Source organism: Peromyscus leucopus, chromosome 4 (genome assembly GCF_004664715.2).
Source record: "Peromyscus leucopus breed LL Stock chromosome 4, UCI_PerLeu_2.1, whole genome shotgun sequence".
Lineage (NCBI taxonomy): Eukaryota > Metazoa > Chordata > Mammalia > Rodentia > Cricetidae > Peromyscus > Peromyscus leucopus.
In genome coordinates this window covers 77646386-77673678 of record NC_051066.1, presented here as the reverse complement: position 1 = coordinate 77673678, position 27293 = coordinate 77646386, and the positions used below count along the sequence as shown (strand labels likewise).

General features: G+C 42.4%; 1 protein-coding gene across 6 annotated transcripts in view; it reads left to right on the top strand.

The window, feature by feature from the left end:
* Cd44 (CD44 molecule (Indian blood group)) overlaps positions 1–22694 on the top strand; it is an 85684-nt gene extending 62990 nt beyond the window's left edge. For 3 of the 6 annotated variants that reach the window (XM_037205044.1, XM_037205045.1, XM_037205046.1), the window contains 7 exons: positions 1704–1805; positions 3502–3591; positions 4391–4597; positions 7109–7177; positions 11367–11438; positions 13438–13516; positions 19641–22694. In XM_037205044.1, coding sequence (XP_037060939.1) covers positions 1704–1805; positions 3502–3591; positions 4391–4597; positions 7109–7177; positions 11367–11438; positions 13438–13516; positions 19641–19845 — 824 coding nt within the window. In that variant the 3' untranslated portion in view covers positions 19846–22694. The remainder of the gene's footprint in view (positions 1–1703; positions 1806–3501; positions 3592–4390; positions 4598–7108; positions 7178–11366; positions 11439–13437; positions 13517–19640) is intronic. The other 3 variants (XM_037205047.1, XM_037205048.1, XM_028877920.2) reach the window with 2 other exon arrangements.
* The last annotated feature ends 4599 nt before the right edge of the window (positions 22695–27293 follow it).

Below are 27293 nucleotides of genomic sequence, written 5' to 3'. Positions count from 1 at the left end.
TAGGTCTCATAGGCAGTCCAAATATCCAGAAAGGAGTTTTCAAGCTGGACTACAGGAGGATTTCTGGTGGTTAGATAAAGGCCAGCATTCCTCAGGAACTTGTGAAACCAGTTCCCATTTGCCAAAAGGAGTCATTTCCCTTACCTCTGGCAGAAAGGACCTAGGACTCTCCATTGAAATATACCTGTGTCTATATATCAAAGCCCACGTTGGCCTCCAAGATCCCTCAATCATGATTCACAAGTACTTGTTACAACATTTCCAAACCCCCCATGCCAGTCTCCTGGCTCTTCCCTCCCCAAGCTACTCACCCCCTTTATACTCTCTACTCCTTAATTCTCTCACTGCGTTCTATTCTTTATCTCTTGCTATCTTGCTATCTCCACTATTCTCTTCCATTCTCCCTCTTTCCTAGCCCTGGCCATGTCCAGTCTGCCAACCATGCTTGGTTTATAGTTTTCTTTCTCTGCTCTGGACTTTTCCAGATGCCTCTGGCTGTCCTCTCTCATATCTACAATACAAACCTGAACTATATCATGGAGGGGTCATGTCGACAGTTTCTTTACTGTGCTTCCTCACACATACAAGACAGCTTCAGCCATACAGTGACATGATAGTTCTCAAAGAATTTTACATATAAAAGGAAACATGAACAAGAGTGACTGCCAGTCTTCAGCAGACAAGGCCTTTTTCTGGTAGGGTATCCATTTGAAATTTTGAACACGGATAACTGGCCTTTCTTCTTTGAAATCCTGATGCTAGAATCAGCCACACGTTTTTCTCTAACAGAGATCTTGTCTGTCTTTGCTTTTAGCATGTGAAGGCTGGAGTCCCAGAGTGGGTGCCCCACATCCCAGTGCTTCCCACTGGAGCCTTTGGGAACCGATTAGATCTCCCCAGAGGCAGTGGTGTGGGCGGATTGAGAAAATTGTAGAGTTAGCAGTATTGATGGTGCTTATGGACTGTTTGGCCTCTATTTCCCTCTGAACTTGTTATTCCAGCCCACAATAGATCTGTGATAACCATCAGAAAGAGCAGCCTTTTTAATTACTTCAGGGAAAATTTTCACCACTCAACACTATAATCAGAATTCCTGAGATGTTTCCTTCTTGTATTTATGGGGAGAAAGATTCTTGTTTGTCTATGGGTACTTTCTGTTCCTCAATGTAGTTATATTGAGTAATGTGTATATGTTTTTGTTTTCTGTGTTTAGTTTGTGAAGCAAAAACAAAAGAACAGAAATAACTGAATAATGGGATCCAATGGCTGTTTAAAAACTTTTTGTTGGTATTGTTTTGTTTTGTTTGGCCTGGTGAGCAGGAGGCGACAACATGACTCTTGTGTGTTTCATTTGTCTTCATATATCTGACTGTGCTGGTCTGTCTTGGAATGAAACATGTCACACATGGGGTACATTTCTGTCCCTGTGTCCCCGAGCCTCATCGTGTACCCATGTAACTTCCTTTCAGACTAAACAAAACAATCAAATGTGTGATAGCTTTCATCTAGCTCTGCCCTAGAATGAAAACCATTTATGTCCTGTGACATTCTTGAAGAAACAGTCATTTATCCCAGTTCTTGACATGTGAACCTGTTTCTTTCCTCTTTCCAGGCTGAATGTAAAAATGTCTTGGCTATAAGGCCAATGGCCCTCGGGCAATGGCATAGGGAATAAGGCAGTAACACTGATTTAATTCCTTCAGATATGGATTCCAGTCATAGTCCAACCCTTCAGCCTACTGCAGCTCCAAATACCCATTCGGTGGAAGACTTGAACAGCACAGGACCACTTTCAGTGACGACTTGTAAGGATAATGACACATAGCCCCTTTGTTGACCTGTCTTCCTACTTCACATCTGCTCACATTGGTCAAGATGTCACATTTGGTGGCAGAATGGGCCATCTTTGCTAGGTGGCTCAGCTCAGCCAGGGAGTGAATCTGTTTTTATCATCTGTCTTTCTTATGGGGGTTCTTTAAACCTGACTTTATCTTTATTCAGGGTTCCCTCCAGAGTCTATGACTTTTTATTAATAGAAGGTTATGGAGGTTTAATTCATCTCCATTTTTCTTTCTAACTCTTCATGTGAGTGACACCAAAGACCATCACTAGTAGAGTGGTTACTCTATGTTTTAATAGACTCTTTTTGATTCTCACTCTTCCTCCAGTCAAGGAAGGAGAAAGACTTCTTTCATGATTGTGTAATATAAGGGACAGATCATCAGAGTGAATAGAGAAATCACATTTAGCTTTGAGAGGAGGAGTGAGGTATGTTGTTAGTAATTGACCAAGGTGGTGGAGTCCCTGGAATCAAAAGAGCCATTTGCTAACACATTTCTTTTATCATTAAATATCTGCCAGGAAGAAATATGAAAATTTTAGTATCCTTAATTTTCACCATGTGTATAAGGATAGCCCAAGGATCAACCCAAATTTATGAACCCAAATTCATAAATTCTTGGCAGAATATTAAAGAAATCCCCAAATTAAGAAGGCCTCATTTCACTGCTTGCTACACATAATGGGCAAAGTCCCTTATAGGAGCCCTTTAGGCATAGGAAAAAAGGCCAGCAGGCATGTGTTGACTGCCATCAATGTAAACAGCACAGTGTTAGGCATCAAAGGAGACATAAATACGCCTATAAATGACCCTTGCCAACACAGGACTTGTATTTCCATTTTGTGTTACTGTTAGCCTTTGTTCTGATGTTGGGTTTGGGATTTGGCGAATATCTCTCTCCTGGTTATATTTATTTGTTGACGGACATGGTTGATGGCTGTATTTTATGGAGCCTTTGCACCTGTGCCTTAGAGTTCACTCAGTACCTCAAGAATACAAAAGAAAAGAACTCAAAACAGTCGAAGTGACTTCAGATATGGGCAGTAATTCAGTCTCAAATTGATACATGTCACTGAGGGCCCTGTGTTTGCTGAGGCAGGCATTTCTTTGGTGCAGTGAAGAGAAAACCTGTAACAGGCGAGATCACAGCCCTACTAATAAAGTAGTAGCTGAAACGCAATGCTCTCTACAAGGGAGTCATGTATTTCCTTATGAAGTTGCTCTAGAGCTGAGCTGCTTCTTTTGTGTTCACAGACACACTCACTACATAGCACTGTTTTCCTTATAACTTCTTTGTCCACAACTTGGCAATCTTGATGGTCGAAGGAAAACTGAAATGATAGCACCACTTTCCACGTCTCTGCGATTTTCATTATTCTGGGATCCTTGGTGCGGTTGGGTCAGGGTGGTCCAGGGAGAGCAAAGCTTTGGCTCGGGCTTCACTTTGGAACTTCACTGAGAGGCAAAGAAGCTAACGAGGGACAAAGTATAATTTTTCTGTATATTTCTATCCATCAGCAGATGATGAAGGGCACAAATGTCATCTTCCCATTGTATCTGTCCATCTGCTACCCTATAGCTAGATCATTCTTGTAAGTGGGTAACAAAGGACTTGTATCATGGTTCCTAAATAACACTAGCTCCATCCCTCATTGAAACAGCACAGAGTTATTCTCAGAACTTCTCTACATCACATGAAGAACTGGAAGAAGACAAAGAGCACCCAACAACTTCTATCCTGCCATCTAGCAGTAAGAGTCAAATCAACTGGCTTTGGCTATTTAGTGGAAATCAATAAGTTATGGGACTTTGTGGTATCTTTGGTGGTGGTGCATCCATTGCTTGTTTTTATATGTTAATTTTCATTAAAAGGTGTGTCTGGTGGTGGTCTCTGATTCTTCTGCTTTATAGACCTTTCACAAGCCATTGTACATTATGTACAAGCTTTTCTGCTGAATTTTAAAGCTATTAGATTAGTAACCTGGTTTTGAAAATGATTATTGTATCTATAAGATTTCCCTAATATCCATTACCTTAATATTATTTCTATTTTGTCTTCTGGACTACAATTCCATGGTTTTGGTGACTAAGAAGTAATACCCTTATGGCACAGGAAAGAAATTAAGTCAGTAAACTCAGGTCTTTTGGATCTTGTTATTCCAGTTGCAGACAGAATGGTTTCATCTTTCCATCCAATGATTTGTTTCTTCCCCTTCCTCAGAGGTGGATCCAACTGAGAAAAAAAAAAAAGCTCAAAATCCTGTAGTACCTGAGTTGAGTTCATGGTCACAATGGGATTAACCTCCCCTTGATGACTCAGACAAATCTTGTAACAAATGCCTCTTCTGGGTAGTAGTCACCCCAATCTCTTCTGTTGAGTGCTATCGGCTGGTGTCTTTTGTACAACATTGCTTTTGTTCAGTCCCATTTGCATTTGGTCTTGGAGAACAAGGAGAAAGTTTTCTCTGCAACTTTCCCTTCCGAAGACAAGCGCATGGTGGGTGGTGACCATACAGGTGTGGGCTTGTCATTGACTCCACCTCCACGCAGCTAGGAGTGGTGGTGAAGACGGAAGAAGAGGTTCAAGCCTTCCCAAAGACGCAACTACTTCTCTGGAAGGCTACACTTCTCACTACCCAGACACAATGGAAAATGGGACTCTCACCCCGGTGACCCCTGCTAAGACTGGGGTCTTTGGAGAAACTGAAGTGACTGTTGCTGCAGACTCCAACTTTAATGTTGACGGCTCCTTACCAGGTAATTTGGCCATTTGTCATCTGGTCTGCTCCTCTGGAGAAGCAACATATGTTTTTCCTATCGTAGGGGATATTTTATGTGCAGGTTGTGATTAGATTTTTTTTCCCATGGAAATAGTTTTCATCATTGGTCATCAATTCTAGTGCCAGCAAACTTGGACTTACTTGAGATAAAATAATGCTTCCATTTCCTGGTGTAATCTCCATTTATTTTTTGTGACTTGGCTCTCCTGGTAGGTTTTCTTGCTTTGTCTTTTCTTCATTCTGAGATATATTAACTTGAACCATGTGAAACTGATATTTTTGTGGATCAAAATAGTTTAATCTCAGCAATTTCATTTAATTCAGCTAACATATTCTGCCTATTTGGTAAAGCTTAATCAAACATTCAAATGATTTTCATATACTAGTATCTTTGCTCTGAAATTATCTTTAATTGGTGATGGACTGGTTCATTTCATTTTTGGTGATGGGTTGGTGTGTAAATCTTTTCTACTTATGGTGTGCTTCAAAGTTCATGATTTACTGTTAATAAACTGGGGTCCTCACTTTTATTCTAATTGTAAACATATGACTTGTTCAACTAAGTCTGATATGGATCAAGAATGAGATCTTTCTTTCAAATAGGCAATCCTCTTTACATCTCTTCTTTATTTCTTTGTTGGTATTAAGAAACTAACACTGTACAAAGGGATAGTACAAAGCACTTTCTGTGGCTAAGAAACTACTACTCCCACTAGTGCCAATAGTCCAGGTACCTCTTACCACTCAATCACTAACCAATTTGTGATTAATAACCTTAAATACACACACACAACACACACACACACACACACACACACACACAAATTGTAGAAAGACCCTACCTCCTCTATTCTCCCAAAAGACAAGAAAATGGTCTCATGAGAATCACATGTGTGGAATGGACAGCCGTGGTGAAGTTCTGATTGACAGAGGGGAAGAAAACCCAGGATGTCATATGCATGGCATATTTCCTGTGGTTTTCCACTCCAGGGCTTCAGGAAAAAGGAGCTTTAAAAATGCCCTTCAGCAGTATCAGCAAGCCCAAGCCCCCTTGCAATCTGCAGGCTTTTGCTTAGTGTCCATATTAATAACCTTCTTTCTTCATTCAAACCTCCAAGTGCTATTGTTAATTCCTACAGAAGCAATCAAATCTAGGAGTGCCACCAATGTTCCCATGCCAAATGACCCCATCCATCATGCAACTTAATGGATTTCAATTTGAAATGGCAATCTTAGCTGTAGTTCCTTAGGTGGCTTGCAGAGTCTAATTGCTAGCAAATAAAATGCTTTCTACCAAGTCAGTATGTACTGATCCCATCTGATCAATGTGAGAAAGGTGGTGTCTGGGTTTCCTTCCGTTCTCTGTGAATTTAATGATGAGTAAATGGCCTGACTCTCATTCCTTGTTCTCTTCCAGAAGATTCCCAAAGTATATTTCTGTCCATACATATTTCTCAATCTGTAAACTTAATGCAAAGCACTGAATCATGCAGTGGTAGTGGTGGTGATGGGCCTGGTGATGGTGACGGCTTTGGAAATGGTGATTTTGGTGGTGGGACTCTCAGTGTGGCATTCCGGCAAGTGCTATTGTCTGTTATTATAACCATTATCCGAGGAAAACAGCAGCCTCTCTCATAAAGTTAGGAGCAGTTACAAGCAGCCCTCTCCTGACCAGGGAATGGTGATGAGCAGCTCACTGTGTTCTCTTTCTAGGGACCTTTGTAATGATCTCTACCAACTTTAGGAGCCCTTCTTCTCTGTGTGTGTTTCCCTTATGGTGAATCTAAGATCTGATCCTTGGATTTAAATTTAGCCCCTCTTGAGCTTGTCTCCACCTAAAGTTTTCTGGTGATGGATATTTGAGAAGATGGGATCATAACAGTAATTGTTGAAAATGCAGGTGTAACTTTTGTAAAAAAAAAAAAAAAAACACCAATTGAGATTCCCCAGCTCTATGTCATTCACATTATTTCACTGGATTTTTTGTTTGTTTGTTTGTTTTCACTTAAGTTTGACCTTTCTCCTCTCTGGATAGTTTATTTTTTCTTTTGAGTCTTTGCCTCATTCATCCCTAAGATTCTTTTGTTTCAGACTCAGAGAAACCTCTTTCATGCTGCGTTGTCTGAGCCAGAGTCCACCCATTTAAGTGATCATATTCCAGTATTAAAACCCTTATCCAAACTAAGAAGTGTCCCATTCAAAACCCAGCCCTGTGGGAGCATCATACTATTTTCCCCAGAATAGTCCTTAGCTATGCTCTTGGATTTCTACCCACACCCTAAAGTAATTGGCCTTCCAGGATGGCCTGTGATGCCTCAGTCTCCTTCATTTTGATTAAGGCTCTAGGCCACTCATCAGTGTCTTAAATGTGAGCAGTGACTTCTTCGTTGTTAGCAGACGATGTCTTTCTGAAAACACAACCCATGGAAATAAAGATGACAGTGTGAGTGACACACAGTACTGACATTTTTATTGCCTATTATTCTAGGAGACGGAGACTTGACCATGGACCCCAGAGGGCCTTCCTTCCCTGTGACCCATGGATCTGGATTGGATGGTGAGTTTGAAATGTTTAGTCACTTACTATTATAATCACTGAATCTGATGATTGCTAATGAAACATGAATCAGTGTCCCTAGAGAATTGTTTCACACTTTAAAAAATGTATTTTCAGTCACAGAGAGGGCTTATTAAGTCACTTTGCTGGACCCCACCCTGAAGTTTCTGATTCAGTAGGTCTGGGGTGGAGCCCAAGCATCTGTATGCCTAATAAATTCCCAGTCACCCTGATACTGCTGGGATGGGTCCCACACTTTGAGAAACGGCACTCTAGAAAAGGAGCTTCCATCTGAAAGGGTCTGAAAGAATTCACACAGTACTTCTGTGCTGGTTAGTGTTATGTCAACTTGACACACACTAGAGTCGTTGATGAGAAGATGCCTCAGTAGGATCCGGCTGTAGGCCAGCCTGTGGAGCATTTTCATTGGGATTGATGTGGGAGGACCTATCACACTGTGGCTGGCACCACTGGGCTGGTGCTCCTGGGTTCTATAAGAAAACATATTGAGCAAGCCACAAAGAGTAATCCAGTAAGCACCAGTTTCCTCCACGGCCTCTGCATTAGCTCCGGCCTCCAGTCAGGTTTGAGTTCCTGTCTCGGCTTCCCTCAGTGGACTGTGATATGTCAGCTAAACAAACCTTTCCTCCCCAACTTGGTTTGGGTTATGTTGCTTCAGTACAGCAATAGTAACCCTAACTAGGACAAACCCCATTTACCATTGCCCCCATTTCAGAGTAACTAAGAGAACTCTTTCGACATAAAATCGCTTATGTTAGATTCTCATTCCTCTAGCTATAAATTGAGCAAGATGATCATAAGGTCTGCGATTCAGTGTTTTAGCTGATAATCTTGAGATAGTGTCACAGGGTGCCTTTTAAAGACCAATGTCAGAATGAATACCAAGAAAGTGTTTAGCACAATTCCTGGTACCTGATAAAGCAGCTAGCATTTCAGAATTTACTGTATGTCAGAAAAATTAAGTGAAACTTTTCATTTGTACACATTGAACTACATGAAATCGATATTTCAGTAGGGCAAGTAAGCCCAATGCCAAAGCTTAGAGTTCATTTTCTATTAACTCATCTAATTACCTTGCAAACCCTATAGTATATGAAAACACTATTATCATCTCCTTATTACAGATGAGGAGACTAAGGGAAGGTAAGAGAAGGTAAACAACTTGGAAGTTGATATGACCAGAGAGTGGTGGAGCCAGGTTTCAGGCCTGGGGTCTCATATTGCCTTTCCTAAGTCTGGTCTGGAAGAAAATTCCATAATGACCATAATTACTGCCAGACATGCATTATTAAATAGATTGCTGTTGGCCGTGACTCAGATCAACCCCTGAAAACATTACTCCAGGCAGCAAAATCTGACATGAGGCAATCTTACTTCTAATCCCTAATGCTGGGGTTACAGAGAGGCTCTCTAAGCACTTCTTACCACGAGCTCCTGATGATCACAAATCTATGTGGTCCACAGGAGCCAGGAAATGCATATAAATTAGCATCCTATGCTACGGGCTTGAGTTTGGGATGAGCGCTGCCTCCTGGGTTTAAGCAAATCTGAGGATGGATATTTACATGATGACTTTGATAACAGCCCTTAAATGTAGGAGCTCTGGGGTGTAGGGTTCATTAGAAATGATTCTGAAGTAGAGAAAGATGTTTCGAGCTCACCGGGTCCTTAGCACAGCTAAGGTCTTCTCCAGCTTTTGTTTTCTTGTCAGTAAAAACAAAGATCATGTCACCTAGCTCAGTAATCTAGGTTTTGTGTGGAACGCAAGGTACTGAGAACACAACAGCTATTTGAAGGCATAGCTCCAAAGCCAAGAGGCCCCTACTCCTGGGAGCGTGGTCTGTGGACCAGCCGCAGAGGCTGCACACAGAAGCTTGTGGGAAAGGCCTAACCTTACCCTATCCAGATACAAACTGGATCTGGGTCTGAGTTGATTTAAGGCCCTCCCCTTCAGCTGGCTTGTGTGTTCCACTCTCCACTGCTTTTCTCACCGTTGAAGCCAACTGAATGGTCTCTGTGCCCACGTCTGTGGTTGGGCTCCATCTCCAAACTGGTGTTCCCGGTGTCCTGCTTTGCAGAACTTGTTCTCCAGGGCCGTTCCACCCTGATTGGATATGGAGCTCTTGGGTGCAAGGGCAGCCTGCTGTCTCTGGCCCATCCTCTGGGCTTTCACTTGAAGTGAGAATCAGGTGGGTGGAAACTGGTCTTTTTCCTCTGGCTCCTCTTCAGGTATCCATTGTTCCAACAGGAGGTTTCATCCTGTGCACACACCTAGATCTTTCCTTGCTGGGAGCACTTCTTTGGAAAAGGAAAAATAAATAGATTATGATCTATTAATGGCCTCCCTTTCAAATATCAAAGGCTGCCATGAGTCAGACAAAAGAGACCAGTGGGCGTGACTTTACCTTTACAGTGGTTTTCAAGGCCAAAGCTCTCCAGTCTGGATGGCTGATACGTCATGAATTGTGCCTGCACAAACCTGCCCATTGCCAGGACACTGGCAGGTGGGTAGAAAAATTACCTTAGACTCCTTTGAGATCTGTGAAGCAGAGACCATTCTCAGAATAGTATGGGGGCTGTGGAAACAGCACAGACGTTACTTTTGTTGTTTCCATTTTATGGGAGCTCTAGCAGAGCACCCAATTCTACAAGCTAAAGCCATCCTATGTAGTTAGATTTTAGCGTCCACTCTGCAGAGTCTAAAGTTTGACTCTCTGTGAAAATATTTTCTTTTAAGCTCAGTCATCCTAGTCAATGGGCTAGCCAAAAAGTCTTGTCTGGATTTTTCTCCCCTTGGTGGCCTTTAAGATTCCAGAACAGGTTGCTATTTAGTGGCAAAGAGTAAAGGAAGAAAGAAAACAGAACACCATGAAGTTTCTTTTGAAATGTGATGTCTTTCTCATTTTAAAAAGGCATCTGAATTCTGACTCATAGACTGTCTCCCAATGCTTCCTTCCAAGTTGAGCTTTTTGTTCATTTCCTTGTTTTGTCTTTTAACAGTAGAAAGCATTTGTTTTTCTATTATATTTCACTGTATTAGCATAGACTCTGGTAACCTTTTATTTATAGACAGAAAAAGCCAGTGTCCCCCCTCCCTAAGAAATATTAGTGTTCATATTAGTGCCTATAAATATTCATCCTAGTTTGCCTCCTATTGCTGTGATAAGACCATAACCACACCTTTCTTTGAGGAGGAAACTTTATTTGCCTTTCATATCCTGAGTCATGGTCCATTGAAGAAAGTCAAGGCAGGAACCTGGAGGCAGAAACTCATGCAGAAGCCATGGAGGAGAGCTACTTATGGATTGCTCCACCATGAATTGTTCAACCTGAATTCTTATACCACCCAGGGCCACTTGTCCAGAGTGGCACTGCCTGGTGAACTGGGCTCTCCCATCACAATCATTAATCAAGAAAAATCCCTCATAGACTTGCCTACAGTATTGTGATGGAGGCATTTTCTCAATTAAAGTTCTTCCTTCACAGATGACCCAGGCTTGCTTATATCAAGTTGACAAAGAGCTAGCTAACTAGCACTATGCATGTGATTTTTAGATTCACTTTGGACTTTCTGAAGCATATAAATACATTAGGGATACTATTAACATGAAGATGTTGTTTCTGGAAGTTTGGGGCTAAGCTTGAGATTTTTGTATTGGTAGCAGGCTCCCTAGTGATGGAGTCTTGCTGGTCTACAGGACCACAAATTGTAGTCAAGGTCTTAAACACAGAACACTGTAACTACACACAACTACTATTATCATATACTTCTTTCAGCCTTTGTACGACAACAATGAAGGTGTTTCTGTTACGATCCTCATTTTATAAGTGAGAAAACAGAGGGTCAGAGATGATAACTTTAGCCTGGCACAAGTTGCTGATAAATTAGGTTCTAAACTAAGGGTCGACCAACACTGGAGCTCAAGTTCAAACATTGTCCAAAAAATAAAATTTGTAAGCCTTAGCTTAGTCACACTGCACTTTCTTGGGAGGTGAGGAAAGAGATAATATCTTTTGCCTAACACTTTATAAACGTCTGTGTCTTGAATCTATTTATAGTGTCTAGTGAGGCAGTGGTTGGAGGATAGCCCAGGAGAACGCTCTGGAAGGAACTCCTGGCTATACATTCCTAACCTGAGCTGAAAGAGCTTGTTGCTTTTCCCCTTAGGACACTCAAGTGAGAGTCAAGACGGTGGAGCCAACTCGACTCCTGGTCCTGGGAGGAGACCTCAGATTCCAGGTGAGTTTCACACCACAAAGCAAAAGTAAGATAGTTACAGTAAGATTCTCAGCATGTCCTAGGAGAGACCTCATCAAACGCACCTCTGGCACCTCTTTGCAAGCTTAAGGATAAACAAAATTATGATATCGTCTTTGTAGGGAAGGAGGGAGCCCTCTCTTTTACTGCTCTAGATCTCTCATGTCCTGGATGAGCTCACACTGAGGCCTTCCTCAAAGAACTGGTATGTCAGTTACTAAAGCATCCTTCCACATGAATGATCATGCACGAGATCCATGGCATGCCCGGGTCCTTCCTATCTCAACCCAGTTTCTCCTATATTTCTAGGACTGGAGATGAAATGCATAATTCCCTTTGCAGTGACAGGCAGGGAGGAGATACTGGACTGTCTGTGTTGGGTGGAGTGAAAACATTCTTCTGCTCCCCAAACTACTTTTCCTTGAGGAACAGTCTGTTAATTCAGCCAGAAGAAACTTTTTAGAAAGTATTACATGTGCAGTGAGGGAGCTTTGACATCTGGCTGTCCCATGTTGCAAGATTTAGCATTTGATTCAATTTCTTCTTTTAGCTTGGGGTTGAAACTGAGCACGTGTAAAGGGGGGATTCCATAAAGGAAGTTTCTCTTAATGTTATAAATTACCCCTTTAACTCTTTCTTTGGGGGAACTCCAAAGCAGCTTCCCTCATGGGCCTTAGTCCTTTCCCTCTGCTTGTTGGCCATCTGAGGAGTCAGAACGTGTAGAAAGAGGGATTGGTACGCAGGGGTGGACAGGCTGGATTCAAGCAAGTGGATTAATCCCAGTGTAGTGAAAAGGAGTGTGGACCACTCAATACTGGAGGTCAGGCAGAGTGAGGCAAAGAACAGAAATAATGTCATCCCAACAGTGCCTCTACTTCTTTGAGGTGAGCCAAAGAGGATGCACAGTCTGATGGAAGAGGAAAATAAGACTTCTGAGGAGAAGTGGATGGTGACCGACAACTCTTTGTCTTTCTTTTTTGTCAAGCCCTCATTTACTGCACACATCTGCAACTGAATTGATTGAACTTGTCAATGAAGCCTGAGTTTAAAACATGTGCATGATATTGTATTCATCCACAGGTGGTGCATAATTATCAAGTAAACTTTAGGAAATACAACTTAGCAAATGGATGGAAATGCAAATCACTTACTCTCTCACTGCCTGAAAGTATTTAAGTTACCATCTTAACATGTTCTTCCTAATAGTTTTTCTCAAAGTAATTTATTTCAAAACTGCAGTATACTATGCAGTGAACGTTCTCTGTTGGTCAGTTCTACTCTCCATGTCATTAAATATCTTTCCCTTGATTATAGCACATAACAAAAATGGATATATCCTGACTTATTTTTCTAATCCCTCACCATTGGACATTAGGTCAGTTTCAACTTTCATGGTTATAAATAGCACAATGATGGACATCTTTACAGCCAACATTGAGCTCCTATAACTTTTTGGAAGTATAACTTCTAAATCAAAAAGCATGAGTATTTTGGGATCTGCTGTCAAGTGGAGCTGAATAACTGGAATGAGGGTAGAAATCTACTTTAACACTCACCATCAGAATGTCCTTTGCCCTACTAAATTATGAATTCCATCTTTGTTTTGGATGATATATAAGGCAGATGCTCTTACATAGACATGGAATGTTTCTGTCAAGAGAAACAGAAGTGTCCTTTAATCTACTTAACATTTCACTAAAAACAAATACAGGCTTCAACGGGCTGTTTGATATGTTTTTGGAAAGATTTTTCTTCTGGCAGGACTTGACTAACTTGATAAAAGATTAATGTAAGAAGCCTATTGGATGGATCATCTACAGCAAAGCTTATCTTAGACTATTCCAGCTGTACCTGGTGATCAGACCTCTCTGCAGAGTTGACTGGGGTTTTATTTGGAGCAGAACAATTTTTAAGTTGCATTCTTTATTTCATAAAGTATGTCTGTGAGGCTCATGTATGTTCTTTGGTTCACCCTCACCAGAATGGCTCATCATCCTGGCATCCCTCCTGGCACTGGCTCTGATTCTTGCTGTCTGCATTGCTGTCAACAGTAGGAGAAGGTAAGAGAGAGCCTCTTCAGCTTTCCACTTGGAGGGGAGCTGTAACTTGGGCTTTCCATCTGTGCTCTGATTATAGCCTTTGGCACCCTAGGGCTTGTTAGACATACAGGGTTTCTGGCCAGACTTCCTACATCAGAGCTTGTACTTTAACTAGATCCTGGGGAGTCCTGTACATATCATAGCTTAAGAAGCCTTTCTCTGCCCCATTCTTCAGAGAAATAAAACACCACAGTCCCTCCTTTGAAACAGTGGTTGAATCCTACTGATCTTCAATTTTCCGTGGTTAAACCCTATGGTGACTATCTGATAAAATTATGAAATATGTCACTGGGAAGTCATATAAAGTATATATTCAGCCATTGGCTCATTAGACAAGCATTTACTAAGTTCCTTCATGATTCACAAAATGCTGTATAACAAATTAAGAATTGGTCTTCTTCCTTTGACCACTGAAAGCTTATAGAACCTTCTAGAATCTTTGCCTAAACTTGGCATGGGTCTTCTGTTTGTTTTGTTGTTTGTTTCTCTATAAGGATGTTATTTTGTGTTTTCTGAAAGTTTCAGTTGAAGGGATTCAGGGCGTTGCCTAGGAAAATCTTTATCACAGTGAGGTCTATGAAGCAATGATGAAATTTCCTAGGCAAGAGAGTATGTTCAGCACCACAGAACGGGCAAATGGGCTCCTCACAACCCTGAAGGCCCTCTCCTCCACCTTAACAAAGGTCAGAATTCGGAAAGTTATTTAAGTAATGTATATATTTAATTAATTTATGACTAGCCTCCCACTGGAATGCTACCCAAGGTGCAATGCAGAACCATAGTTACTCTAGCAACAGGAGATGTGAACTTTAATCCGGATACTCCAAATAAAATCTAAGTCTACATTCTTTCCCAGACACTTGAAAGAATCATTGTATTTTTCTCCAAGTGTCTGCTGCAGACATTAAGCTTTTGTAAATACCCTTTGTGATTGCCTCATGAAAGGTTAGTCTTTTTGCTAACCTGGCTTGCCTTTGCAGTGTCTCTAAATCATCTTAGAGCCTCCCTCCAAATACCTCAGATTCTGAGAAGTCTGGAAAGAATTGTACACTTCGTTGTTGTTGAGAAGCAATAAGCAACTATTTCCAGTGCCCAGCACAGTCTTTGTAGGCTTTCTCAACATCTGCAGAAACCAAGTAATGCTATTTCACTGTGCTTGGAGCTAATTAAAGTGCTCACTCAAGTCACAGCATTGCTACCCACATACTTCGAGAGCATAACAAAAATATTAGTCATGAGCACTGACCACATACAGAACCAAAACTGGGGGAAATCTAAGAGATCTCCTCTGGGCTCCTATAACTAGATAGGAACAGGTTTATTTTAGTTCAACTTAAATATGTAAGTTGGGAAGCCCTTCAAAGAGGTTTTATTCTTCCTCTTGGCTTGCTTGTTTTCTCTTGGATTATTTTTGATCAATTAAATATGAATTTCCTTTTGTTTGGAATCAGCCTTTGATTCCAAACCCTAGCTGTATCACATATACAGTCCATAAGCTTTGCAGATGTCACCATGGAGATGTCCCCGATGCTGTTGATGTGGGCGGCCCTCCCCAAGTATATCAGCTGTCCCTGAGAGCAGTTAGAGTCTGCACATTGTGGCATCTTATCCCACGGGGTTCCCTGTCTCCTTCTGGCCTCTCCTCCTCTTGTCTCCAGGCCAGTCATCACCCTAGCAACAGGCAAACAGGGACAGGCAGAATCTGGCTAAACCAGCTTCTCACCGGGAAAGCAGCTTCATGGAAGCCATAAATTACTGTGTCCTGATTTGATAATTGAAAACAGATTTGCCACACTGCTGAAGGGTGGTTAACGGCCGCACAGGCCTATAATGTGTGTTGTCTTCCTAAAGCTAATAGCCCATCTCTAATCCTGTTAGGAGGCAAGAGCCTTTCTGCTTTGAGCACTGCATTTAAGAGAGATATGGAACCCTATTTTCATCAAAGAAAGTTGGGTGGAAAATGAGGCCTCCAGAGGGGATTCATTTATTAACAGCATCCTTTGCAGGCTTCTATGGCTGTTAGCCCTGATGAGGAATGAAGAGAAAATGAAGACCTTGTCTCTTCCTTAAAATAGTCTTGAGGCTTAAATGTGCTGGGGCCTCAGACCTACTGATAGCTGGGAAGATGGCTCAGTTAATAATGTATTGCTGAGCACAAGTGAGGGCCTGAGCTTCATGCCCCCAGAACCTACACTAAAAGCTGCTTGTAGTGTGGGAGCCAACAATTCCAGCACTGGGGAAGCAGATTCAAGAGTCTCTCCCTGGAGCTTGCTAGACAGTCAGTCTAGCCAAATTGGTAAGCTCCAGGTTCAGTGACTCAGGAAGACACCCAACATCATCGACCATTGGCCTCCACACTCATGTGCACACCTGTGCACACACAACACACAGATATATGCACACACACACATACACACACCTGTACACACACCTGTACACACACACACACATGCATACAACAGACCTACACACACACACCTGTACACACACACACACACCCTACCAATGCTATCCAGCTGCTATCGAGGACATCCTTGGTGCTCAAAGCATCAGCCACAGATACTAACACCCAAGGTCCATGGCAAAGTTCACCGAGAATCACAGCATCTTAAAGGTGCTGATGGGGAGGGGGATCAGAGAGGTGGCTTAGCAGTTATGAGCACTGGCTCTGGACCTTTGTACTCTGCAGGCACCGGGCACATATGTGGTACACTTACATACACACAGGCAAAGCACTCATGCACATAAAATAATAAACAAAACCATTTTTTAGGAAAGATACTGATGGTGGGGGTTGTTTCACAATTTTCTTAACTTTTCCCACCACTAACATGATCCATACCAGGGCCCTTGAATTACAGCTTTCTGTACTTTCTCTGCTCCCTGTAAGGGCAAGTTGCATCAGGATTCAGTTAGGTTTGTAGATATTGGATGGGGCCCAATAGCAGCAGCCTTTAGGTGCCATCCCCTTGAAGAATTTCCATGATGTGTCTAGAGAGGAGAAAAGCCACGGGACCTTGCCAAAGAAGGCTTCCGAACTCAGGACTGCTCTTGAAAGATTCTGTGCTGGCTGTGCAGAACCAGCCTCGTCAGCCTTCTCTTCATGAGGATAATGGTCTTCTTCAGGAACCTCTCCTTAGTAACAAGCCTCCATGATTTGGCAAGCTTTGCCTTGTGTTCTACAGCACTCAAGCTCCTTGTGATCTTTCTGATCTGTGCCTGCCTGAACTGGTTCTGCATCCTAATGCCATCCATGAGACATCCTCCAGGGATGGCCGTCTCCATGTCCACTGTCTAATCTACAACCATAGCCACTTTAGACTCATTCTACCGCAGAAGTAAGAAGTTTCCCCCTCAGGCAAGATTGTTGTTTAGAAACAAAGTGAAAAGCAGGGAAAGGAGAGGTAGTCAACATTGGGAAGAGGAACAAATAAAGCCATCCTCCCCCCACATGCGCCTGCCCCCTGTCCATCTTCAGAGTTCAGACCTGAGGTTAAGGTTTAAACAGAGGGCAAGAGGTATGGACAGCTAAGTGACTTTGGTGAAGACATGATCCCACTCACCCTTGACCCAGCATTGTCTTGGCTCCAGGCTGTCCTGCACAGCAGGTGTTACAGCTTCTAAGAACGATGTGAAATCTCTATCCCAAAGACAAGGCTGACCCCAAGATTTAGCCTTTTTCTTCCCCAAGCATGAGATTCTTAGGGAAATTCTAATTTCTTGGGGTCCCTTGTTCCAACAGTCTGATAGCCAAAAGGAGGGGCACAAAGGTCTCTATAGGATGTCGTCATCCCTGTCAGGGTGGTTACAGTGAATGAAGCTGAAGAAACCACTAGAATTACTACCACATGGTTTTCATCCTATTAACAAGCACACCACAGCCAGCACTTCCTGAATGCTTGCTATAGTCCAGGTTCTCTCCTGATTATCCCAGGCTTTGTTTTGTTCAACGCACATTATTCATAAAGCAGTAAATAACAACAGTAGACTCACTATTGAGTTCCCTCTGTTTGAAGTACTTGTCCCCATCCTGTGAGGCTGATAGTCCTCACAGGGCATAAACTGAGGTTCAGAGAAGTCAAATGAGCTTCCGGTCACATAGCTTTAAGATCTCAATATGGAGCCTTCTGAAGCCCTTCACATGACCCTGCTGGACCTCATCTACGTGCCCAGCCCTCATCCATTTGTTTCACACTTGGAACATCTTTCCATTCACCCTTCCCCACACCTATGCAGGAAGATACAGGATCTGCTTCCTGTTGAGGCAGTATATTTTCCACTTCCCTAAACAGGAGATTAAAGTTTATGGCCTTGGCAGTCTTACAGGGAAGAGCCCGTGATCACAAATAATAGACGTCTTGACTCTAGACCACGAAATATCCAGCAGCACAGAGAAGTGTTCCAACTTCACTCTGTTTCCAAGTCTTTGGCCCTGGCAGGGCCAGCCAGAGCCCAGCCTTTTCAGTCCGAAGCCCAACATTTGAACATGGACTCTGTCATTCTTACTTCTTCTGTGACCTCAAGCAAGCCCTTCGAGTGCTCTGGACCTCAGTCCCCACTGCTGCACAATGGGACAGATAGCCGCTTTAATAAGGGTTATAGCAAATGACTTGTACTTTACCTGGAATTGACCACACATTTAATAAGCGCTCATCTATTTTCCCTCGCCATAGTTGGGAAGCTATAAAACTTTGCTTCCATTAGCCTAATCTAACTGCTCTATGCACAGCAGTGACCCGGTTACAACAAAGAGGAAGCTTTGAATCAGGCTGTGTGGGGCCAGGCTGTGCTAATCAGAATCACAAGGGCAAGGTCAGAGTCATACTTTTCCATAGAAGTCCTTCTCCTGACTGAGAATCTTGAGTAACACTACTAAGAAACCTTAGAGTGGCAACAAATGGTTTTCCTTACGTTGGTATTAAATGTCTTATATCAGGACTATGAGATAGTTAACCAACCTTAGGGGGAAAAATCAATATGGCCTTATCCTTCTGGAACAGTGTTGGTTTCTTACTCTCTGTACATGTTGTAATAATACTGACAAGGCAATGAGGTGTTGGCAGAAAGAGGAAGTAGCGGAACTTTCTTGAATACACAGATCAAAATGATTTATGATCGTAGTCGTCATAGTTTATCTGAGGCCGCGGAACGTTAATGCTTCAGAGGCAAACATTTGCACTGCACAGTACGGAGGAAGGAGAATCCGGACTCCATAGTCAGACGGATCAAGATTTGAATACTGACTCTTTGCTTGTTGACTAACTTAGAAAGACTGTTGCATTTTCAGACCTCCAAGAATGTCTTCAACTATAAAGGGGTTGGGGTGGAATAATAGCTTTGGGTTTCTAGAGTCCTGATTCTCAAAGCTGCCTGTAGCAGAAGCCTCCACAGTGTGGTGGTTTGTTTTTTGATCCAGTACCATGGACTGAACCTAGAGCATCACGCATGCTAGGCAAGTACTCTACCACTGAGCTATATATCCCCAGACCTCTTTGCCTTCCTACTATATGACTGGGTTTCATTGAGTTATCCCAGTTGGTCTTGAACTCATTTTGTAGTCCAGGAAGGCCTTGAACTTGTGACCCTCCTGTCTCAGCCTCCAGAGTAACTGCAATTATAGTCTGTTAAACTCCAGATCCTGGGTCCCACTGCTTTCTGATTTCTTCTTCAGTAATTTCCATGTTTGAGAAGTCCCCAGGTGCTTCTGCTGCTAGACTAGGGACCTCACTTTAAGAAGTGCTGGTGTCACCTGGGCAGTGGTGGCACACATCTTTAATTCCAGCACCTAGGAGGCAGAAGCAGGCAGATCTCTGTGAGTTCAAGACCAGCCTGGTCTCCAGAGGGAGTTCCAGGATAGGACAGTAGTACATAGAGAAACCCTGTCTCCAGACAAACAAACAAATAAATGCTGGTGTCAAGAGTTAGGAAGGCCAAGTAGAAAAGGCACCATGCTCAGTGCTTAGCGCATGGGAAGACAATGTTAAATTGTCCTGACGATCCCCAGTGGTGTCAGTCATGATGATGACGGTTGGTGGGTTGATTGATTGTGCACCTTTTCTCAGATGATGTTTTTAAAAATCAACAGATGTGGGCAGAAGAAGAAGCTGGTGATCAACAGTGGCAATGGGAAGGTGGAGGACAGGAAACCAAGCGAGCTCAATGGGGAGGCCAGCAAGTCTCAGGAAATGGTGCATTTGGTGAACAAGGAACCATCAGAGACTCCAGACCAGTGTATGACTGCTGATGAGACCCGGAATCTGCAGAATGTGGACATGAAGATCGGGGTGTAGTGCCGACACCATTAACTTGGAAAGACACCAAAATTGAAGACATGTCATCACTGGGAGCTGGGACCCTTAACAGATGCAATGTGCTACTGATTGTTTTTTATTGGGGATAGTTTTAGCTTAAAATTTTCTATTCCTTTTACTTTTTTAAAAGTCCGTTCCAATTTTTCAAAACAGCATTGCTTTCTGAAATGAGGGCCCAAAGAACACTCCACTAAGAATTTGACTTTTCCAGTTCCTTCCTAGAGGTCTTGCATCCCCAGGGTATGCTCTGGATGGCTTCCAGCAAATGCATATTCTTGGTCCCTATTGAACCTTTTCCCTACCCTAAGTCCCAGGTAACAGCCACCAGCTAGGGACTTTCCACAGGGCTTAGAGGAATTGATCTCTGGGAGGAAATTTGAATGGGTCCATATTTCCTCTCCAGCAGTCCAGTCCTTGGGCATTGCTTTCCAGTGGGGTGGGAGATCAGGTGTACTGGTTACACATCCTTTTTATAGATTCCCCTCTCTACTGGAAAATTTTCAGATGCTTCTGAGAGATTCCCCCAAGGGTGATGCTATTTATCTATAGTAAGCTATTTATCTTTGTTTTTGAAATATCAAACCCTGGAGGTCCTTTGTTCAGTATGACTTTTTTTTTTTAGTTTACTTTGTCAGAAGCATAACAGGGTTTAAGTTGATTCATAATAAACACCTGTCCATCTTCCATCTTGACCTATTGCACTGTGGTCCTTCAGTTTCTGAACCACGAGTCTTGAGTCCTCATGGTGTATCAGGATGACCCTAGAATGGTCCTCCTAAACCTGGCTAGAGCACCTGTGCCAGACTCAGATTCACCCAGCGGAATCTCATAGAAGATCAAGGAAGGAAACACTGTTTTGTATCCAGGGTTATCAAAAGAGTTTCTCTCCTACTCTGGAATCGAAATTGTGAGGAGGAAAGATTCAGTCCCTTCTGTGCGTTGGTAGCCACCCTTTTCTCTTTCTTAAAGGGGACATTAAGTTTCTATGTACGACAGTTTTTAGGGTCATATTTCAGAGAAGCTGATCCTATAGTGATTTCACACAAGAGTATGGTGAGGACCTGTGACTCCTTATAACAAAAGGAGAAGCCAACAGAAACTCAAGTGTAGACAGTGAGCAGTAAATTGGCATAAGGAGGGTGTGGTATACAACCCATCCCACTATTTCCATGGATGCATTTGTTGACATTTTCACAAACCAGTTGGCACTCAGAATGATTTGCTTGGGAATCCCCCCAAAAGCCACAGGGCTACCCACTGCTGGAATCTTATCACCGGATAAGCAGCTTTATAATTTAGCAAAGGGAGAATGGCATTACCCTCCAGCCTCGTGTATTTTTTTTTTTTTTTTTTTTACATAATGGGTAAGTGTTTTGTGGCATTTATCCATCTGCCAGAATGTCCCATTGCTCCTGGATCTTCCCAGGTCACTTGTAGAAAAAATTAAATCTATAAAGTAAGGCTTCCTGTAAAATGAGACTTCCTTCCTAAGGCTCCCATGATGTTACTGTTGACTAAATTTATATGTTTAATATTTTTTTCAAATAAAAAAATAAACAAGAGAAAAATCTCTGCCTAACTCAGATTTGAGTTTCTATCAAGAGTGGACTCAGGCTTTATTTAAAAGAGATGCACAGACTTTCCATACTCATTCCCAGCTCAGCTCTTCCTATGCACAGCCTTTTCAACACTCATTCCCAGCCTCAGTTCTTCCTACACACTTTTCAGACTCCCTTTTTCCCTGATCGCCTCTCCCCCAATGCCATGACTTCCATGAACTTCCTTTTTCTTCCTCTGTAAATGTTATTAGTCAGTTCTGTATTTAGATGCCTAGTTTTCTTTTTTTCTTTTCCAGTTGAAATAGACATTAGGTGATTCTTTGTTTTTCTCCACTGGTGTTAGAATGTCCCCTGTCCTTATAGCTGTCCTGGCCTACCACACCCACAACAGGCTCACTGGGGCTCTTTAACCTGTATGCAGCAAGCCATTCTAGGATTGGATATAAACGGGCTCTTCCAAGCTCTCCTTGATCCCTAGATACCCTTTGGAGGTACAAGGAAATCATATAAGTCTCAGGGCCAGAGATGATTCTCTACCCATTCTAGACATGACCACCAGTTGGGTTAGGATAGGAAATTGCTTGCCAAGGTGGTTATGGTTCTGGGAGCATAATTTGACTTTGTGTTATTCCTACCAATGACTTGCTAAGTGATACAGGCTGAGTCATTGAACTGGGAGCTTGTTAATACAAATAAGGGGCAGGCATTTAGTGATTTTTATAAAGTAACATGAACACTTCAGATGCCATTTTTATCAGCGATTGTAAGTCTCTCCTGTATCCTGAAGGCTTTCTTTCAATTAGCCTTGGGTAAAAATCAAATGAGGCAAGAGATACCTTCACATCTGTATTTTGCAGGTTCTGGCTAGATAAGATAGATGTTTTCAGATCCTTTAAAAAAAAAAAAAAAGCTTTACATTGACATCCATAACACCAAGAACTGGTTTTAGAGCTAACATCCATTCAAGACTGTTGTAACAAAGTAGAAGAAAGAGCCACCTTCTTTGGAAAAGTAAAATGTTAAGAACAGGAATCAACCACTCTTACATACTATGTGTTTGTGGGAATCTTCTGTAGTGACTTTTCAGTCATAGCCTTATGTATATACAATGACTTTTGCTTTTGTTCCTTTGATTTTTCAGAAACCACCCTTCCTTTCTCTGGTTTTTGTATATTTATTGACTGACCAATAATAATGAGGAAAGCATGATGTGTATATTACCCAACTGCAAGTGTACTGGAAAACATTAAAAGGTCATAAGAAATGGAACCCACAGTCTCTGATGTGAAGGGTCTGGGAAGTGGAGAGGAGCAGATAGTGATTGTCTGGATGTCTGTCTGAGTAATATGGAAGAAGTCAGAGGTTTCTGAGGTGGCTGGAGTCATGTTCTGTAGCTTGAGTTTTCTTGCCTTGCCCACAGTCAGGACAAATCTTTGCCACCCGCCAGTCCCACAGCTGCTCAGACCCAACCAAGTAAACACAGAGACTTATATTGCATACGAACTGTATGGCTGTGGCAGGCTTCTTGCTAACTGTTCTTATAGCTTAAATTAATCCATTTCCATAAATCTATACCTTGCCACGTGGCTCATGGCTTACCAGCATCTTCACATGCTGCTTGTCCTGGTGGTGGCTGGCAGTGACTCTCTCTACCTTCCTGTTCTTTTTTTTTCTTCTCTGTTAGTCCCGCCTATACTTCCTGCCTAGCCACTGGCCAATGAGGTTTTATTTATTGACCAATCAGAGCAACATATTTGCCATACAGAACATCCCACAGCAATGTTCCTTTTTTTGTTTTGTTTTGTTTGCATGTGTATAGAAAAAACATGCAGGAGTGGACATATATTTGGAAGCCTGAGGTTGATGTCAAGGTCATCCCTGATGGCTCTTCTACCTCATTCATTGAGGCAGGGTCTTTAAATCAAACCCAAAGTTCTCCAATATGGCTAGCCTTGCTAGCCAACTTGCTCTGGGGTTTCAGGTGAACCACTATGCCCACCAACATTTTATGTGGGTTCTGGGGATCTGATCTCCAGTCTTTATACATGTGGTATAAATATTTTAACCCCTGAGTCATTTCCCCAGGCCTAGAACTCTTGATTATCCTACCTCTACCCCCCAATTGCTGGGATTACAGTGATATACCACCACACCAGGTTTCCTCTTCCCTTTTTCTTAAAGAAAGAAACAACAACAATAAACCAGCATCTAGATGAGCTTCCATGCCTTAAAATTAGTGTTTAGGAAAAGCTTGACCCCATAGGAGTCTGTTGTTCAGAATCATGTTAAGCAAGTCAGATGCTGTGAAGTATGACTTCCTAAAATACCCAGAGCTGCCTTTGGGCTCTTAGTTTAAGAGAGTAGTGGACATACCTCCATTTCACCCATCATGACAGCTTCTTGACCACAATGGCAGTGGGACTCTAGCTCAGTTAAGAGAGTGCTTGCCTGGCACACACAAGGGCCTGGGTTCCATTCCCAGCACTACACATATTGGTATAGTGGTAAATGTCTGTAATCCTGGCATTTGGAAGGTAGAGGCAGTGAGATCAGAAGTTCAAGGCCATTCTTGGACACACATTGAAAATGCTGGTCCAGCTAGGGTACAGGAGACCCTCTCATAAACAAAAGGGCAATATAGAAATGAAGAGCTATTCTCAAAAGGAGCTTATAAGAGGAAGTGGCAGCAGTAATACTTTGCAGTTGGAAAATGGTGGTTAATTGGTAACTGGTTGAAAAATTTGGAAGTGTTCAACCCTAATCAATTGTGGGAAAAGTTGAGAAACAATCAGATTTATGGGCTGAGTGCCACAGAGGCTCAGAAACGGGCTAGTTATCCTGCAAATGATGAGGAAGGTGGATGAGCTTAGAGGTCTTGTAAAAAGCAGGCGGGACCCCACGCCCCCCCCCTTCTCCATGCAGTCTAGTTTATTATCTTTTCACAGTCCCCACACAGAAGCAGAATTCTAGTCTCTGGAGAGGGTAAAATAGTAAGGGAGACACAGTTGGCAATATAAATCTCTCTCTCTCTCTCTCTCTCTCTCTCTCTCTCTCTCTCTCTCTCACACACACACACACACACACACACACACACACACACACACACACACACACACACACTGAAGCTGTACGTATGGAATGTTCAAATTCCCTGGCCTTCTCCCGCTCCTTGGCTCCCAGAACACTGGCAGAGAGTCCTGCTTCCTTCAAGAAGTTTCACCTTTCTAGGGAATTTTGTAAGCCTGGAAAAAAGTCTGAAGATACTAATATGATAATGCTCCAGAGAGAAACAGGGAGGGGCGTTCAGTAAGGTTCAGGTCTCAGACCCCATCAGGCACTCAGCTTTCTATGTCTTGCTCTGCACACTTAGAGATGGAGGTACTAAGCCCTTGCAGAAAGCACCTAGCATCAAGGACCAGAGCAAATAAGATGCAGAAAGCCAGTTGGAAGAAATAGAAACAATTCACGGAGAAGAAATAGAACCCATAAACAAAGCCCATCATTGGTAGCCTCAGTAAGAGATGAGGCAAAGAAGGGGGGAAAGAACGCTCAGGTAAGGAGGGACACTCACGGTGTATCTCTCAAAGACTCCAATGTGGGGGCTGGGGAATTTAGTTCAATAGTAGAGCACTTGCCTAGCAAGGCCCTGGGTTCGGTTCTCAGCTCCAGCGGGGGCAGGTGGGGTGCCGGGTGATACCTTCAATGTGAAAGGACAGAGTTTTAAAATAAGCCCAAGAGAAGGTTTGTAGGATAAAGTTCCAGAAATATCATGGCAAGGGCGACAACAAATAAATGGAACACAGAGATATACATCCCAAAGACTGAGCTCTGGCAGGGAATCTGACGGGAAAAATCACAAAAGACACAGAAAGAGAAAACCGTGGCAGTGGAGAGAAGAGATAATTCGAAAAACAAACAAGAAAATGTCCCAGAATTTATGGATACAAAAATCTGATTAAGGACCAGATGAATGTTTAGTAAAATAGACAAAACCAAAACTATATCAAGGCATTGTCTTAGAAATTTTTAACATTTTGGGGAAAGAGATGATCCTGTATTTTCTAGGAAGAAAAAGTGGGCCTTACATAAAGAACCAAGAGTCAAACTAGAGCATGGGCATGATACTGGAGAGCTGAATAAGACAGTGTGCACCCAGAATCCCAGCTTTCAGGAGTCAAATGTAGATGGGAAGATCTCACATGTGACAGGCCAGTCTGGCCTCCATGGAAAGGCCCTCTCTCAAAAATCAAATCAAACAAACACAAAAGAATCAGGATACAACCATTGTTCTCACTCTTCGTTTTGGAAGAAAGAAGGCCAAGAGACATGGTGGAATAAAAGCTCCCTGCCCAAGAGAAGCTTCCCAGATGGGGTGTGCCCCAAAAGGCCTTCCTAGAGACTTGGATATTTCCAAAATAATCTGTGATCCTCAGACCACACTGAGCCTGGCTGAGTAGTAAGTATCTGTGTCCCTGTAGTACCCTCATCAAAGCAAGGGCACCTAGCATTGTAAAAGTAATTGTAGGCCTTCAAGAATACAAAATTGGAATTTTTCACTTTAACTAAATGAACCTCGTGAAGGCGTTTTGTTTAGCATGAGCTAAATTAAACTCATTTTACTGCACTTAAAGAAAAATTCGAGGGAATTGTTTCCAGGCTAAACTTGCAACTAAGCTGAGATACAAATTAAGGGTAAAAAGAGAATGGAGACATTTTAGATATGCACAACATCCAAGCCCATTCACTCACTCTTAGGTAACTCCCAGCAGGTGCACTCTGCCTCAAATAAGTGTTACCAAGAAAGGGAAAGATGTGAGGTTGAGGAAATAAAGAGAATTCTTAAAATGGTGGGGGGAGATCCCAAGGGAAGATGATCCATCCAATCTAGGGGGAAATCAGTCCAAGTTGGAGAATGGACTAAAAATGGGAAGAATACATGTTTTGCCTCTGTTGACTCCGAATTAAAAAGGAATTCACGTTTTGGTTGTATCAGCTAGCTGCTAATGCAGTAAAGATGAACTCCAAAATTAGATGCTTAAAATAAATGTTTGCTTATTCCTCCCAAGTCTGCGGGTTGATTCAGTGCATCTGCCGATCAGGGCTGGCTCGGTTGACTCATTCATGTTTATGTTGTTGATAAACTGCTCAGAGAAGAGCTGCCTGATCTAGGATCACTTCATCTTGGATGCCAAACGTTTATTTCCATATGCCTCTCACATGCTAGCAGCTGGCTTGTGTAGACCTGGCAGAGACCGACGAAGAAAACGGATGCTTACATAGATAGCTCCTGGTGGCCAAAGTCCAGAACTAGCTTTCTATGATTCCACCATATTGTACTGGCCAAAGCCAAACCCAAGAGCAGCTCAGATTTAAAGAAAAAAAAAAAAGATTCTATCTTCCAGTTGGGAAGAGAAACAAAGACACCTTCCAAAGGAAGCTAGGAAGAGACCAATGACAAGAGCTTTTAGTATCATCAGTTTACAGTAGGTGTATTGAAAGATTTTCATGGCTCAAGGGTACCTCTATGTTTACGTTTATGTTTAAGAAACTTTGGGCCATGATGGCAATAGCATTAACATGGAAAACCACGAACAACTTCATAAATGCCCTGCTACTGGAAAAGGAAGGAGCAGGCAAGTGCAAGTATGTGTGTTTGGGAAGGTGCCCAGAGCATCAAAAAGAGCATGAGCTTTGGAGTCAGGATTAAATGTTGGGTTTTAATATTGATTTTCTCACCTCCTTAGTACAATCCTGCTCACATGTTTTAAATAACTGGAGTCTTAGTTTATCATCTTCGATAAAGGGGTAGACAAGAAAACTGTCATAGGTTTACTCTTGTTAGCCAAGGTACTTTGTGTAGCCTGGTGT